The 15,252-nt window shown below is 36.7% G+C and overlaps 2 protein-coding genes across 3 annotated transcripts in view; one reads left to right on the top strand and one right to left on the bottom strand.

Annotated features, from left to right (window-relative positions):
- ITGBL1 (integrin subunit beta like 1) overlaps positions 1-15,252 on the bottom strand; it is a 1,366,350-nt gene that overhangs the window by 451,311 nt on the left and 899,787 nt on the right. The window lies entirely within an intron of this gene.
- Positions 1-15,252, top strand: part of NALCN (sodium leak channel, non-selective) — a 293,641-nt gene that overhangs the window by 212,918 nt on the left and 65,471 nt on the right. The window contains exon 17 of the mRNA XM_004423148.3: positions 12,511-12,584. Coding sequence (XP_004423205.1) covers positions 12,511-12,584 — 74 coding nt within the window. The remainder of the gene's footprint in view (positions 1-12,510; positions 12,585-15,252) is intronic.

The raw sequence follows: 15,252 nt of genomic DNA on the forward strand, positions 1-15,252 counted from the left end.
AAGCTGTCTTCTCAATGATTCTCATAACATGAAAAACTGAGCAATAAAATAAAACTTTTCCATTAACGATTACCTGTAAGGAGACACTTCTGACTCCCACTGCACTAGAGGGAAGCACTTGTCTGTTGCCAGGGAAAACACTGAGTCCCCAGGAACCTGAAGATCACAAGTTAAAGAAAAAAAAATCCTGACAACAAAAGGTGGGGGTGTTTTTTGATTAAACAATGCAGGAAACACGAAAGCATGTGTTAGGCAAGATTTTCTCCAAGTAATTACCCTGGCTTTGAACAACCATCAGTAATTCCCATGGCAACCTTGCTTTGCAGAGACCATGTTTTTAAAAATAGCCCTGTTTGATTACCTTTATCACATAGCCTGAAATGCCTGTCCTTCTCCCTGTAAACAAGGAGCAAACAAAAATGTAAAATCTCTAAGCCGCGGTTGCAGATCCTAAAGGACAAAGACGGGAAACAGCGTTTTCCCTCCACTCCCTTGGGATGAATGGCTGCCCTTCCAGACTCCACAGAAATGGTGTTCCAGAGGGCTAATTCCCACACTCCTTCCCCTCTCACTCCCACACTGGGGACACCCACCAGGGGTTCCCTCTCTTCCTGTTTAAAGGATAAACCTGCATATCCTGAGAGGAGTTTTTCTAATTTCCAACCCGAAGGAAATCAGGCAATGGTTTTCTACTCATTTTTTGACCGTGTGATTGAAATTAAACCCTAGGTTTCTTCAGTAGAGTGCTTGTGAATAAACCAAGTCCTGAACATGGCTTTCCAGTAACCCTGGTAATAACAGCAGCCCACTCAGTCTTCAGAAGTGAGTCATCTCCTCCAAGTCAAGGTCTCCACCACAGTTGGATGTGGGCACTCTCCCTGCTCTCTGGCTGAGCTCCCTCATCTTTCGGCCCTGCTGTCCTGGTTGATGTGCCATTTCTGGAGTCAGAACCTACAGTGTCAGGAAACGTGAGGGAACCTCACAGACCCACGTCAGCCTGAGACAGATGGAGGGATGAGGGCTGTCCCAGCCATCTCTTGAGCTCCTGCACTTCCTAGTACAGTATGGGAACTTGTATGATAAAGAACAGTGAATTTTTTTCCAACAATAGGGCAATGTCTGCTCTCTCTTACCTGCCTCCTTTCTGCTAAGCATACAGCAAGTTCTGTAATAAACCCTCACAATTAACGCTGACCCATGAAGAAAATAAGGAGGAAAATGATACAAGTAATTGCTATCTTTTGTTTACCCTTTTCATTTCCCTAAGTCTTCAACGTCCACTCAGTCATTCAACAAACTTTTATGGAACACTTGTTATTCACCTGGCACTCTTCTGGGCTGTGGGAATTCAACAGTGAGCAAGATATCTCTGCCTTTTAGAAGCATTAGTCTAACAGGGAGAAACACAGGTAAATAGATGAAAGTAGAAAGTATTACAGGAACATGAGACAGGACCCACTAAGTCCTTTTTACAGGAGCAGGAAGATTGAGCGAAGGTGCTCCAGGCGGAGAGGGAAGCGCGTGGAAAGGCACAGACAGCATAATGTGCTTGACAAGAACTGCTTGTGAGAAGCAGAGTAGAATAGTGATTAAGACTATTAAGTGATGTAGGTTCCAGTCCTCATCTATAAAATAGAGATAATTCTTATTTCCAAGGTTTCTTATGAGAATTAAATAATATATGTTAAATGGTTAGCGTCGTGCCTGGCATAGCATATGTTACATGCCTATCATCCCAGGTAAGAAAGGTTACTGACATTAAAGCATACCGTGAAGTCAGACTCAGCAAATACACTTATGTTCATCAGTCAAGACAAAAGACAGTTACATAAACAAATTAACCTTCAGATGTAACAGTCTGGTTGAGCACAATGTATTAATTACTGATTTATTTTCCTTATCATCCATGACGCTGATTTTTTTTTTGTCTGATTTTTGATGATATTTCAGTTACTACCCCCATTGTCTACCTGGTGTCTTAAAATCTCAAGAAGTAAATTAAATTGTTCTGGAAAGATTTACTCTTCACAAAGCCTTGTTGATTGCCGTGCAGCATTTTATAATTCTCTATGTGATTATAGAGTGTTTGATTATTTGTTCCAGTAACTCTGCACGTAGCAAGTTACTCAGGCTGATCTATAATTTCCAGGATGATGATTTACTCACCTAAAGAAAGAGAACAACTGTTTTCATCTTTAGGGCTTTTACTCTTCTGACAGAATTTTCTAAAATGATAGCTTAGCATCTCTGCAATGCCATTCAAGACATATCTCTAGGAGGGGAGTGGGAAGTTACATGAGCCCACCGCCTAACCAGGGGCTGTAGCGTGAAGATGCAGGGTAGTGTGTTCCGAGGGAGGGGAGACGTGGTGTTCATCAAATACGAAAACCCTGCGCACTTCTCTCTTTAGCATAAAAATGCTGAAGTAGATAATTGGTTGCCCATTTATTCACACTAATTGAGAGGAAACAAAAAAATACATAATACAAATGCAAACCTTTTTTTTGTTTTTATTGATCTTTGCAGTACGTTTTTGAGCTCAGATCAAAATGCGGCTGAGTTTGAGTGCGCGTTCCTTCATTGACAGTCGTTTACTGAGGACCTTTACACGTGAACGGTGGGCTGGGTCCTGGGTGAAAAACACATTTTACTGCTTTCAACTACCATGAGAGTAGGAATTCTCTGTCAATGATCCTTTTGGCAGAATATTTAATTGTGTAATCATTTTTAGTTTGGGATTATATGTACATAATTTGTTTGCATTCCTTAGGTGTACATTCAGTGAGAGCCAAAAGTAAACCAGTCTAGGACGGAGAATCTTTTATAGGTAGTAGAGAAGGTTGTTAATCAAGAGTTTTTGGTACCGTTTCCAAAACAGATATCAGAGAGCTGAGGGTTGCAGCTAAATCTATCTTTGAAATTACGTTTAGCTCTACAGTCATGAGGCAAATAACGACGTTTCGGTCAACAGCGGACCACATATACAACGGTAGTCCCATAAGATTAGTACCGTAAAGCCTAGGTGTGTAGTAGGCTATAACATCTAAGTTTGTGTAAGTACAGTCTATGATGTTCACACAATGACGAAATTGCCTAACACCGCATTTCTCAGAACATGTCCCCATCGTTAAACAAAGCATAACTGTATTTTTTAACATTCTTCTCTTTTGATTATAGTTGTCCTTATGAGTTTTATTTCCCATTAAGTGATAGACAGTCTCAATGTGTTATAGTTGTTGCTGCTGCCGATGTTCTGTCATTTGGACCTGAAGTTCAAATACAATTGAATCATAATTGGAGACCAAGGACTGCTCCCTTGTATTATCAGAGTGCCGTGGATTTTAAATTCACAAACAGCTGCATGGTTAAAAGCATCTGGCATTTTCTCCCAGAATCATAAATCTTCTCATCTTTTTTTTTTTTATCTCTGTAGATTTTCAGTCTTTGTCTTTCTGTTTATATGAGCTATGACCATAAAGTCATTTTGTCTTTTACTTCTATAATTTAAAATCTACCTAGCATGTATTATAGTTTCTTACCCGTAAGCTCTGTATATTAGACATATCTAATTTTTTTCAATAGTTGAAGATACTGGTTTTCCCTGATTCTATGCATCATCAGTTATCATTATACTAGTCCATCTGGTGTGTAAGGTGTCAGAGATTTTCCCAAATCTACAGTGACACAGGCTACTGCTTTGGTGACTAAAGCATTGTCACAAAATGCAAGTGCAAAGAAGTCAAGCCAATTAAGTTTCCAATCATTTTATTTTCTACTTTTACAAGATTTTTCTATATACCAAGTGAGTCAATGCATTTCAAAATAAGCAGTCCTCCTTTGTGATTTTTACCTGATTCACATTTGTTATTTCAAGGATTCACTTCATAAGAAAATAAGGATTGTCTTCTTAAGATTCATTTCATAAGAATGTAGAGTATTAATAAATTTATTCACTCTTCAAATACATTTCAAGAACCAACGATGCACAGTGCTAGACAATGGAGGAAAATGTCGTGGACAAGGAATACACCGTCCTAATCATATGGCACTTACGATCTAGTGGAATTCACAGAAAGGAAAAGATGTTTCACACACAGAGCAGGGATCCACATGTGCTAGGTTCATAAGGCCCTAAAGATTTGGTGTGTGTGTGTGTACATAAGAATTTATATATATATATATATATATATTTTAACTTTTATGCCTGGTGTTTTTCAGAGTTCAGAATTTATAATGTTAAAATAACTTAAGACCAGAAATCTTGACCCATCATCTAAAACTCCCTTTTTGCAAAATTCACATCTAAGACATATGTCAAAACTTCATAACATGATATTATAATGGCATTCACCTTTCTATACGTTGTAATATGACATTTTAATCTTGCTGCCACCTACATTAATCACCTTTCCAAGCATAATGTAATTTCCATAAAAAGTTTATTTTATAGAAACATCTTGCTGTACACATGATCTGTCATATGCACTTTGGGATTAATTTTCAGTTCACAGATGCATGAAAAATTCAAATACAGACAAATCAGGTACCTACCACCTTCAATCTATGTAATTTTAAGTAATTGCTTATTTCCAATTACTATATTTTATGTGGGAGACTTATTCAATAAAGTAGCTCATTACAGTAATTGCACTACATCTTTCTAGCAGAAATGACATTCATCAAGCCCTGTTCGTTGGACCATGATTTTGTGCTTTATGGTCATGTGTTTTTATAAACACTTTCCCATTTATTATCAATCTGTTAATATTTTCAAAGTGAGAAAAGAAAAATGAGGCCTCAAACTTTTTCCCAGTTATAAACAGAAATGTATTGTTAACAACTCCAAATCAAAAAAGTTAGTCAAATACTTATGATATTTGTGGTTTTCTTTCTCAAATAAATATTAATGGCTTCATTTTGATGGGGATTACTGGAGTGAAACTACAGTTCTTTAGATCTAAGTACTGCAGCATCCCAGAGGAATCTAATATTCCTTGACAGGTCTGCGCTTACTCCCAAGTGATTGAATAAATTGAATTAATATTCTGGTTAATTGAAAGTTGTAACAGATCCCTGACTTTAAGGAATCAGTAAATCTAAAATATAAATACTATAACCATACTGGTTTTAATGGGTTAGAGAAGTTCATTGATCTCTTTTAGTACTTCAGGGTGGTTATTCTGAAAATCAATTATGCCTATATAGAACAGGGGTAAAAATGGCTAGTTTAGATTTTGCATTAGGATTTGGGATAAATAAGAACTTGTTATATGTGTAAACCAAATCTTTCAAGTCAAGCAGACACTGTTTTATTACAGTATAGTTTGGAAAATGCTTTTTTAATACTGTTAAGCCTAGGGACATTTTACATAGACATCATGATATAGTGAAAAGATTTGAACACTGAAACTGTACAATCTAGAGTTATAATCATAATTCTGCAATTTATTATCTGAGTAATCTTAGACAACTTATTTTCCATGAACCTCAGATTTCTTATCTGTAAAAGAGGGATAATATTACCTACCTATGAGGATTCATTTGAAGATTAAGTTTAAAATGTATATATAACATCTCCGCGTGATCAAAGAGCCAAGAAAATTAATAAAGATTTAGAGGATTTGAAATATAGTTGACCAGTTTCATGTAATGGGCAATTCTTCATTCAATGACTAGAGACTACACATTCTGATTCAAGAACACACGAATGATTTATAAAACATGACCACTTACGGTACCACAAAAGAATTCTAAATATATACCAAATTAGTATCCTAGAGAAGACATTGTTTGACCAAAATGTAATGAAATTAGAAACCAAATGACAACCACAAAAAACACTCACACATTTTGAAATTTGAAAACTACCTTTAAATAATTTGGGAGGCATGGAAGAACTCACAAGGGAAATAAAAAGTCTAGAACTGAAAAATAGTGAACACATATATATCAAACTTGTGAGAAGTAGCTAAAAGCATTTTTAGAGGGAAAATTATTGCCTTGAATCAATATTTAGTAAAGGAATAAAGTCTGACCTTAATCTTCCAAGTATTCAACTCAAGTATTTAGAAAAATATCAACCAAAAAAAAAAACAAAAAACACTATGACAGCAGAAGGAAAGAAATAATAAACAAAAAAGTAGATATTAATCAAATGGGGGAAAAAGAAGCAAAAGATAATATCAATAAAACTAAAATTTTGTTCTTTGAAAAGACTAATAAAAGTGATAAATCTGCATCAAAATTCAACAAGGAAAATGAAGGAGCCTTCTGGAAAGTTGACAGAGGCATAGGCATAGTTTTTGAATCTCCTTGAATTCCCACAGTAAAGTAAACAGAATACCTAGATAACAAAACCAAAAACCCATAGACAACATTTACAAAGAAACTAGGTAATCAACAAACCCTAAATACAAGCAGGTGCAGACAAACCAATAGCTACATGAGCTACATAGCGTCTTAGTCTGTCTGGGCTCCTATAACAAAATTCCGTAAACTGGATGGCTTAAACAATAAACATTTATTTCTCACAGTTCTGGAGGCTGGGAAGTCCAAGATCAAGGTGCCAACAGATTCAGTGTCTGGTTCCTCTTCCTGGTTCACAGATGGCTGCCTTCTTGCTGTGTCCTCACATGGCAGAAAGAGGAAGAGCTCTGGTCTCTTCCTCTTGTTTTAAGGACACTCATCCCATCATGGGGGCTCTATCCTCATGACTTCACCTAAACCTAATTGCCTCCCAAAGGCCCCATCTCCTCATACCATCACATTGGGAGTTAGGGCTTCAACATATGAATTTGGGGGGATATAAGCAATCAGTCAGTAACATGTGGAGTCGGTGCCTCTGGGGAAGAAGCCAGGGTTAGTTACAGGGCATCTAATGGTTCTGGGAACAGGAGTACACCCTCTTACCTCCACACTGAAGAAAAACATCCAGGAGTAGGATCAAAATTGAACGAGCTGGTGACAAGAGTGATAAAGGAACAAGCAGATCCAGATAAAATTGATGGTGTCAGGGGGGAGTGGGAACAGAGCCAGGAAATCCCAGAAAGAAAGCTGCCATATCTAGTCACTGGATTAAAACAAGAGAAGAGGAAGCTCTGAAGTTAGAAGAGAAATACTGAACTATTTAGGAAAACTAATTTTGCATAAAGATGAGCAACAGAAAATTATCAAAATCAAGTTCCCTACAAAAGTTATAAGAAAAAAAGAATGAGCAGAATACTGGCCCTGTACATAGTGAAAGCATGCTATAAAGACATGCCCACAAAGAGCTCAAACTGTAGCATACTATTGCAAAATGAGTTAAAAGACATTACAGATTACCCAAGATCAGAATAGCAACATAAATACGAATTAGAAAAACTCATACATGAGATGCTAGAACTAGGAGAGAATTATAAATAAAAGCAACGAGACTAAACTAGAAGGAACATAAACTAATTACATACATTAGCTGATGCCTTAAGTGAAATAGAAAGTGAAGAGGAAATTTTAAGAAATCAGAAAGAGATGAAAATAATTTGAAAGAAAGTGACAAATTGAAGAAAGTCAAAGAAGGTCCAATATCTAGTGATAGAAATCCCGAAAGAAGAAAACCAAAGCAATAGAATAGAACAAATACTAAACTTTCTGAAATATAAAAAGATTTGTAACTACATATTGAAAGCATACACCATGTACCTGAAAATATCAACCATGAATGACCACAAGTAAGACATATTCCAGACACGTTACAGGACTTGAAATTTAAAAAAAAAATTGATATCTAGCCGAAAATGAACAAGTGATTATTATAAAGAAAAAAACATTAGATTACCATCACTTTTAAGCAGTAATGCTATATGTCAGAAGAACTTAGAGTAACACATATAGGATACCTAGGGAGAGATGTGAGCCAGGTTTTTTATATCGAGGAAAACTGATGAGTTTACAGGGACAATAAAAACTATTATCAAGATATAAGAATGTAAGTAATGTATGATATAAGTAATATTGTACCTGTGAGCCTTTCCTGAGGAAATTACTGAAAAACATACTTCAGACAACCAAAATGAACTGCAGAAGTGACTCTAAGATATTGACATGAGAACTGGTAGTGAGCATTCAAGATATAATTTTGTGTAGAGTACATGAGGATTAAAATGAAGACTAAAACGTGTAATAGCTATTTGCTCTGCTAAGATGAGTAAAGTACAAGTATACATATGAGAGAGGGGAATGGGGAGAATATATGCAGACACTTTAAAAATATGCATTAGTTGCATTGTTATGTTAGAATAGATATTGTAATTCTGAGACCACTGTCTGTGAAATGTGAACTAAAACTAATGAGTAATTATGAGAGTCTAGTTCTCATCCCCCGTGTCCTTGCATCAAGAGTCTTGAGGTGGGAGGAAAAAAAGAGAAGACGTTAGGCAAAAACCCTGTGTCCTGAATTTAAATTGAAAATATCAGGATAAACTCAGGCAAAGTCCTCAAAACGATGACCAACTCAGTAGCAATGAGTATCCCCCACTGGAGTCTAGATTATGTTCTTGAAACACCATTTCTCAATAAATAAACCAGGGCTTCCTGGAGAAAATTGTTGATTTGGAATAGGAAGCCTACAAGATGAGCTTGGAACATCTTGTCATACTTGAGAACGAGGAAGATTTGCCAAAACCTACTAGAATCATGTCAAAAAAGCCTGTGGGCCAAACTTGAAAACAGCTCCCAGTGAGCACAGTTGGGATAATTTGACCTACAAGAAGGATGATAATTGTAATAGATTGAAACCAATTGAATATGTTTAAATCCTTGAGTTCATAATGACATTTTTTTAAATTTTTTGTTTATTGCAGTAACATTGAGTAATGACATTTTTAAAGTAGTAATTGGTCACCTTAAGAGCATGATAGAAAATCAATTAATCATATAAAAACTAATAAGTAAATGTCGGGAATCAAGCATTTACCTTGCGTTTTCCTTACGAATTGTACTACTGAATAACCAAATAATACATGAGGGAAAGTACCTTATTGTAGAAATATTCCAGCTAGTAAATGAAAAAGAAATGACAATTTTACAACTGAACGAATCGACGATCTAAGCAATGCACATCGATGCTACTGACATCACAAAAAGAGAGACAACCAGACATTGTGTGCCTTCTGATGAAAGACTATGACAACACCTGTGGCCTTGCTAAATGGGATCAAACCTGTGTCTGATGAAACTCTGGATCCAGCTGCCAATTTGCAGGAAATACAGAGGACAGAGGACCGTCGTGAACTACGCTATGAACGTGCACTTAGCAAAATCCAGACTCCTGGGTTCAACAGGTCAGATGGTCCAGATTCCTCAACTGTAGGGAGGAAAGGGGAACCTGTAGATTAAAACACTTAAAAGACATTGCCAAAAACTCAGCTAGATCCATCCATTGCCGTGTCCATCAGCTCCGAATTATTCAATCATGAATAACTCAACAAATTGATTTGAACTTCCCAGCTCTTGAATTCCATGTTAAAGTGCACAATTCTAGAAATATCTTTTGAATTAAAATTGAAGACAAAAAAAAAATCTCTGTATTGTTTGAACATTTAAATTTAATTTATTTGCTTTTTATTATTAATTCAGTCAAAGAATGGTTATCTTGTGGAGTTGAATACATTAGGTTTAAAAACAAAATATAACCACCAAAAAAAAAGAAGCCTTTTCAACTCATCTTTTATTTTTTTCGATGCAAACTGTATGTAAATGTCACCCATACCCTTCTTTTTAAGTCCTACATCTCTGATATGTTTATATACAGGATTAACAATTACTGGCACGTTTCATAGCTGTAATTTAGAATTTCAGATTTAAAGTTATTTTTCATGAAATAGATCTCTGTATTCCTTAAGTGTTTTGATCATTTCAGATGACTGTCAGTATCTTTCGGAGCCAGAAGAGGGCACTGCCGAGCAGTGTAGCTCTGAGTTACTTAGAGATATGTCCTTTGCTAAAAGAAATGTGCAAAGCTTTACTACAGAAATAAAAACTGATGGGATAACTAGACAATCACTGTAGGCCTTCTTTATTTACTGGGATAAAGAACAGTTAAAACATATGGCTATCTAAATACATATCTAGACTATCAAATGTAGATAGATGGATAGATATAGAGATAGAGATAGCTATAGATAGAGATAGATATCTCTCTTTCTTCTTTCAAGAACATCCCAAAGCTGAAATAAAGTTCTTCTTTTATTTATTCTTCTACTTCTGCTGTTATTATAAAAATAGTTCTCAAGTACTCCCTTGTACAGATTAATAGTGTATTTTGTTTTAATTAGTTCAAGTTTAGGACAAGGGAGACTTGGTAGCCCTTTAGCAATCATATGCAGTGCAGAAATAATTTTGGGAAGAATATAATAGATATTATCTCCAGTTTCTGCAAAGGTTTTTCCCAACATGAGGAACACTATTTTAAGTGTCAGCTGCTCAATTACAGAGGCAGTAGCTCGGTGACTGAGTTGAGACCGTCATCTTACACTAAGAGAAAGACAGCTAAGATACACCTTTGTCCTTTGAAGATGGGGTAAGAGTTGTGGGGTCCTCAGTCCTCTCCTAAACCTACACTCTTGGGGCCTCTGTAGCCCGGGCCTTTCTCATGATTGCGTGTGTAGTTAGGTATCGAAGAGCAGAAGCGCAACCATCGTGGCGCCTTTCAGCTGAGTCTTCTGTCTCCAAAAGTGACTCGCAACAACATTCCTTAGGAGATATGCTGTTAACTCGGGGAGGTTAAATCAATGCCAAAGTCACCTCTTTAGTGGAGGGGAGAAGATGCAAGAAAGTTGCATGATATATCTTGGTTAACAGCCTTTTTTACGCTACCCTGAAAATATAATTTCAGAAAAACAAAGGACATCCACTCTTGTTTCCCTATCTACAGTTAATTTATTCTCTTAAGAGTTCTAGTCAATAATGAAACCAATCTCAGTTAAGGGACATTGCAGTGTGTTCAATGATCCTTCCCTTTATTGCTGATCTGCTGTGAATTATGAAAATGACATTGCTGCTTATGCTGTTATCTAGGTTGTCAGTTCTGGCTGAAAAGACCAAGTTGTGACAGCCAGCTCTTCCCCAGCTATGGCAGTATGGACGTACAGATTGACATTATAGCATTTGATTATAGGTTTGTTTGCAGATTGGAGCTCTGTGACTTCGCTCTTCAGTTACCTAACCCTTGTTTAAAAGAAACTGAGTGGTCTGTTTTTACTGAATACAGAGTTGTTCTGTCTCCTGCTTTTTTTTCTCCCTCGCCTTTGTTTGAAACATGGGAGGCTATATGGTGTTCCTCCACTTGCCTTGCTTAAAAGACGCACCTCGCTCAGCGCTTGTACAGATAGTTGGCACCGAATTTATTTGCCCTGTGCACGCATTTACAGCTTGAGCCCTTCACCCACTGCCTCCTTTGCCTGTAGAAATCTGAACCCTCCAAGGCCCAATACAACTTCCACTTCTTCAATTAAGTCTTTGCTAACAATTTCAGACACACTGTTCTCCTCCACCCAGAGTTCTATGGCCCCTCTCATCTTTTCTGCACATATCGTCTAGCACTTTACTATCTACTGTATCTGCTTTTTACTGATAATCTCGTGGGTCATGACCTTGCCTTCCTAACTAGGTTTTCAATTCTAGTGAGCAAGAACTCTGATTCTAGTTACCATATATCTCCAGTAGTCACTAATATCGTACTGATGCTCAGAAAATCTAATCTAATCTGTTGATCAAAATGTACAGGTCATTGTCCAGTTATTATCTGTGGTCTGACTACTGGAGTTACGCCTTCTAGTTCCTGGTTATTAGAAATCTTCCCAGGATGGTGAGCTTCTTTCTCTGCCCTTTTCCTGTCCAGTTGGCTCCTTGTACACCTGTCACCAGTCTGACTTCTGCAACTATCAAGCAGGACAGAGCTGAGTTTGGGGAGTGTGTCTTCTGGTTTGTAGTCAACCTCCAAGATTTTTTTTTCTTATTTCTCTTCCCTGGAGTAATTTCATCATTGCCAACTAGGAAGAAACTTTAGAAGCTCATCTCCTTTGTCTCATGCCTATAGACAAAACAGCTCCTAAACTCATCATTCAGATTGGTATTGGGTCACAGGCCAAGAACTTGAAACAGACGTCATGAGGATTAGAGAACATTTTACTAAACAGTGAGAATAAAGAGTCCAATATTTGTTTCAATGTTAAACTCTTTGGAAACTGAAAAGCCTGTTCAGATGTAAGATGACATTATTACTAGTCAGCATAGCCAGTGCATCACCCCCATGGCTGTGACATGTGGCCCCACAAGCTTATTTGCAGTTCTGCCCACATAAAAGTAAAAATAGAAATAAAAATTAAATGGTAGAATCAATCGTATGATGATGCTTTAGTGAAAAAAATCATGTTTAATGTTTTAATCATGTTATCTATTTAATATATTTAATTATTTTTCAGTATATTACCCCTTTACATTCCAAAACTAAAGTTATACTCAATTTTACAGCTTCGCAAGTCTGTTTTCAGCATCAGGGCAAGGAACCTTCTGGAAAAGGAGACTGCAGTCACTAAAATCTTAAGGTAACACTGTTAAACACTGATATATATTTAAACACAGGTGGGACTATATTAAGCAAAAAAGAGCTGTTTTTTTTTAAATGAACTAATGTTCTATCAATATATACTTCCTTTTAGAAGGTATGTTTGGGTATCTATGTATTTATGAATAATACCAAATACATCATTACTGTCTTCCCTGAAAGAATAATATTTTATTAGCTCAACTGGCCATTTCTTTTCTTTTTATGCATTTAAACATAATTTATAAGTATAAACATTTACAAAAATGTGAAAATAACTTACTATTGTTCTTCCAAGTTGTATGTCTTTTGTGCTATCTAAAGGCTAAATCACAATCGAAAGGAAAAATAGCAAAAGGGTAAGCTTTTTTAAAGTAATTATGATTTATTAATTTATTAAGAATAAATTTATTTAAAATTTATAAGAATCAAAAGCATATCCATTTTAGAATGCTTATGAAAACATATAATTTTAATGCTACTTTCTAAAATCTACCTTGAAATCAAGTATCAGAAAGGAAAATGAAGCTAGCCACTTAAAAGTATTTTATATGACTGTGTTAAAATATAGAGTAACTTGATCAGTATAAAAATTCATAAGTATTTGGATTGTAATTTATTGGTGCATATATTACATAGACGTATGCAAATGACACAACTAATATTGGGAGCTGGAGGTAAAATGGTTGACAAGGTGAATGGACAAATTCTTACTAGGAAGACTTCTCTAAACTTATAAGTAGAAGGAGTTAGGTTCTCTTCTACCCTACCTTCATTACTAAGAATAGTCAATAAAGCATTTTCGCCAGAATGTGTATGCTATAACTTGGATAACTGCAATGAGGAAATAAGGCTAATATATATGATTTGAGAAACTATTTTGACTTTATAACACTACCTGAAATTTGTGTGCCAAAACAATCCTAACTGATCAAGAGAGTATTCTGTGTACAGTCACACGATGCTTAATAACAGGGATACATTCTGAGACATGCGCCGTTAGGTGATTTTTTCATTGTGCAAACATCATAGAGTGCACTTACACAAACCTAGATAGTACTTATAGCCTACTAGTATGTACTATAGCCTACTACACACCTAGGTTCTATGGTACTAATCTTATGGGACCACCATCATATATGCGGTCCATCATGGACCAAAACATTGTTATGCAGCACATGGCTGTATTACTCTTTTTATGGGCTCGTGATTCATGCATAGAGTTGAGTATGGGTTGGAGTAGGTTTTATGAGATGAGAATAAATATTTCTAGAGCTTGTATATTATCACCATGGGATATGATGAAATGAACCTAAAAGGTCTCATTGAAACAGTAAAAGAAAAGCCTCTAAGCAAATTTCTAACAACCTGTATCCCAGCCTTGGTTTGCTTCCAACTGGCTCATTCTTGGCATTACCACCAGATAATGCCATGAAGCCAGCCTTGAACACTACGTGGTACTTCAGGGCCTTTACTCAAGCTGTAACTATACTGGACAGGTTCATGGCAGAGTAAATCCCTAGGGTGACCTCACGCTCAGGGGTCTTGAAAACTCTCCCTCCCTCACACAAAACATCATGTGCTGGACCAGCCCTACAGGAGTGCTCATGCACTCACAGGGAAGAGAATTCTGCCTCAAACCAGAAATCACCCACAGGGAGATTGTAGTACTCTGGCCTGTATTGAGAATCTACCTGCCAACTTAGGAACCAAAATGACTTTACTCACCTGCCCAGAATAACTACCTTCCAGCTAAGGTGAACGTGCCCTAGGGATTCCCAGAGACTTCCAGGGCATCAGCAGATGGGGATGCTTGGAAGGAAGTGATTTCCGGAGCCTCACTTCCCCGTGAACTCTTTCTCAAATTTGATCTTCCACTTTTCCTTTTCCATCACCCTTTCCTTATTCACCTCTCTCCCAGTTTACAAAAGAAAGGTGAAACCTTCTCTCATCCATCTGAAAGAAAGGTGTAACTACGGTGTCTTGATCTGGGATGTAAAATCCTCTGGGCTGTCAAACACAGGGACTATTCCCACATGGCTTTCTCTAAAAGGAGGGTCCCATCGGGCCGTACCTTATTATCCATCCAGGTGACAAATTTTTGGAAAACCTTCTTCCAAGAATTCATCTACCTTAGAGTTAGGCCTCAGAAAAAACATGGATGTCACAAGGGCTTGTGTTAACATGTTATTTGAATTGAGAAATAAATTCAGACTTTTTCTAACAGATTTAGCTGATTGGTTTGGCAGTGAAAACTGACTTCATAGGTGCCCAGTGTCATAAAATTGAATGGATTGGATGGATGAGACTCTCCAATGTTTTCTCAAAGTTATCTAAAGCACATATATAATAATGCTAGAAATTACATCTTTTACTGCTAATTAACATTGTGAGGGGAAAATTTAGTTGTTGATTTTTAAATGTACAGAAGTGGTTTTAAAAAAGGAAAATTTATGGGATACCTGAGCAAAATTTTTAAGACTATCGGGGAAGAGGGATGCCCTCAGACTTGCCAATAACTGTGTAGCTTGAGGGACACCCAGAGCCACTGGCATTTTACTACAGCCTAGCACACTGCAAAATGAGAGGCAGCTCCCTGGGGCTGCTTGAGCTGTTTACCCTGTGAATGTCAGGAAATAAGAGGCCACTATTAGAAAAAAAAATTAAAA

The sequence above is a fragment of the Ceratotherium simum genome, chromosome 10, assembly GCF_057802395.1.
Source record: "Ceratotherium simum simum isolate JZ-2026a chromosome 10, ASM5780239v1, whole genome shotgun sequence".
Classification (NCBI taxonomy): Eukaryota; Metazoa; Chordata; class Mammalia; order Perissodactyla; family Rhinocerotidae; genus Ceratotherium; species Ceratotherium simum.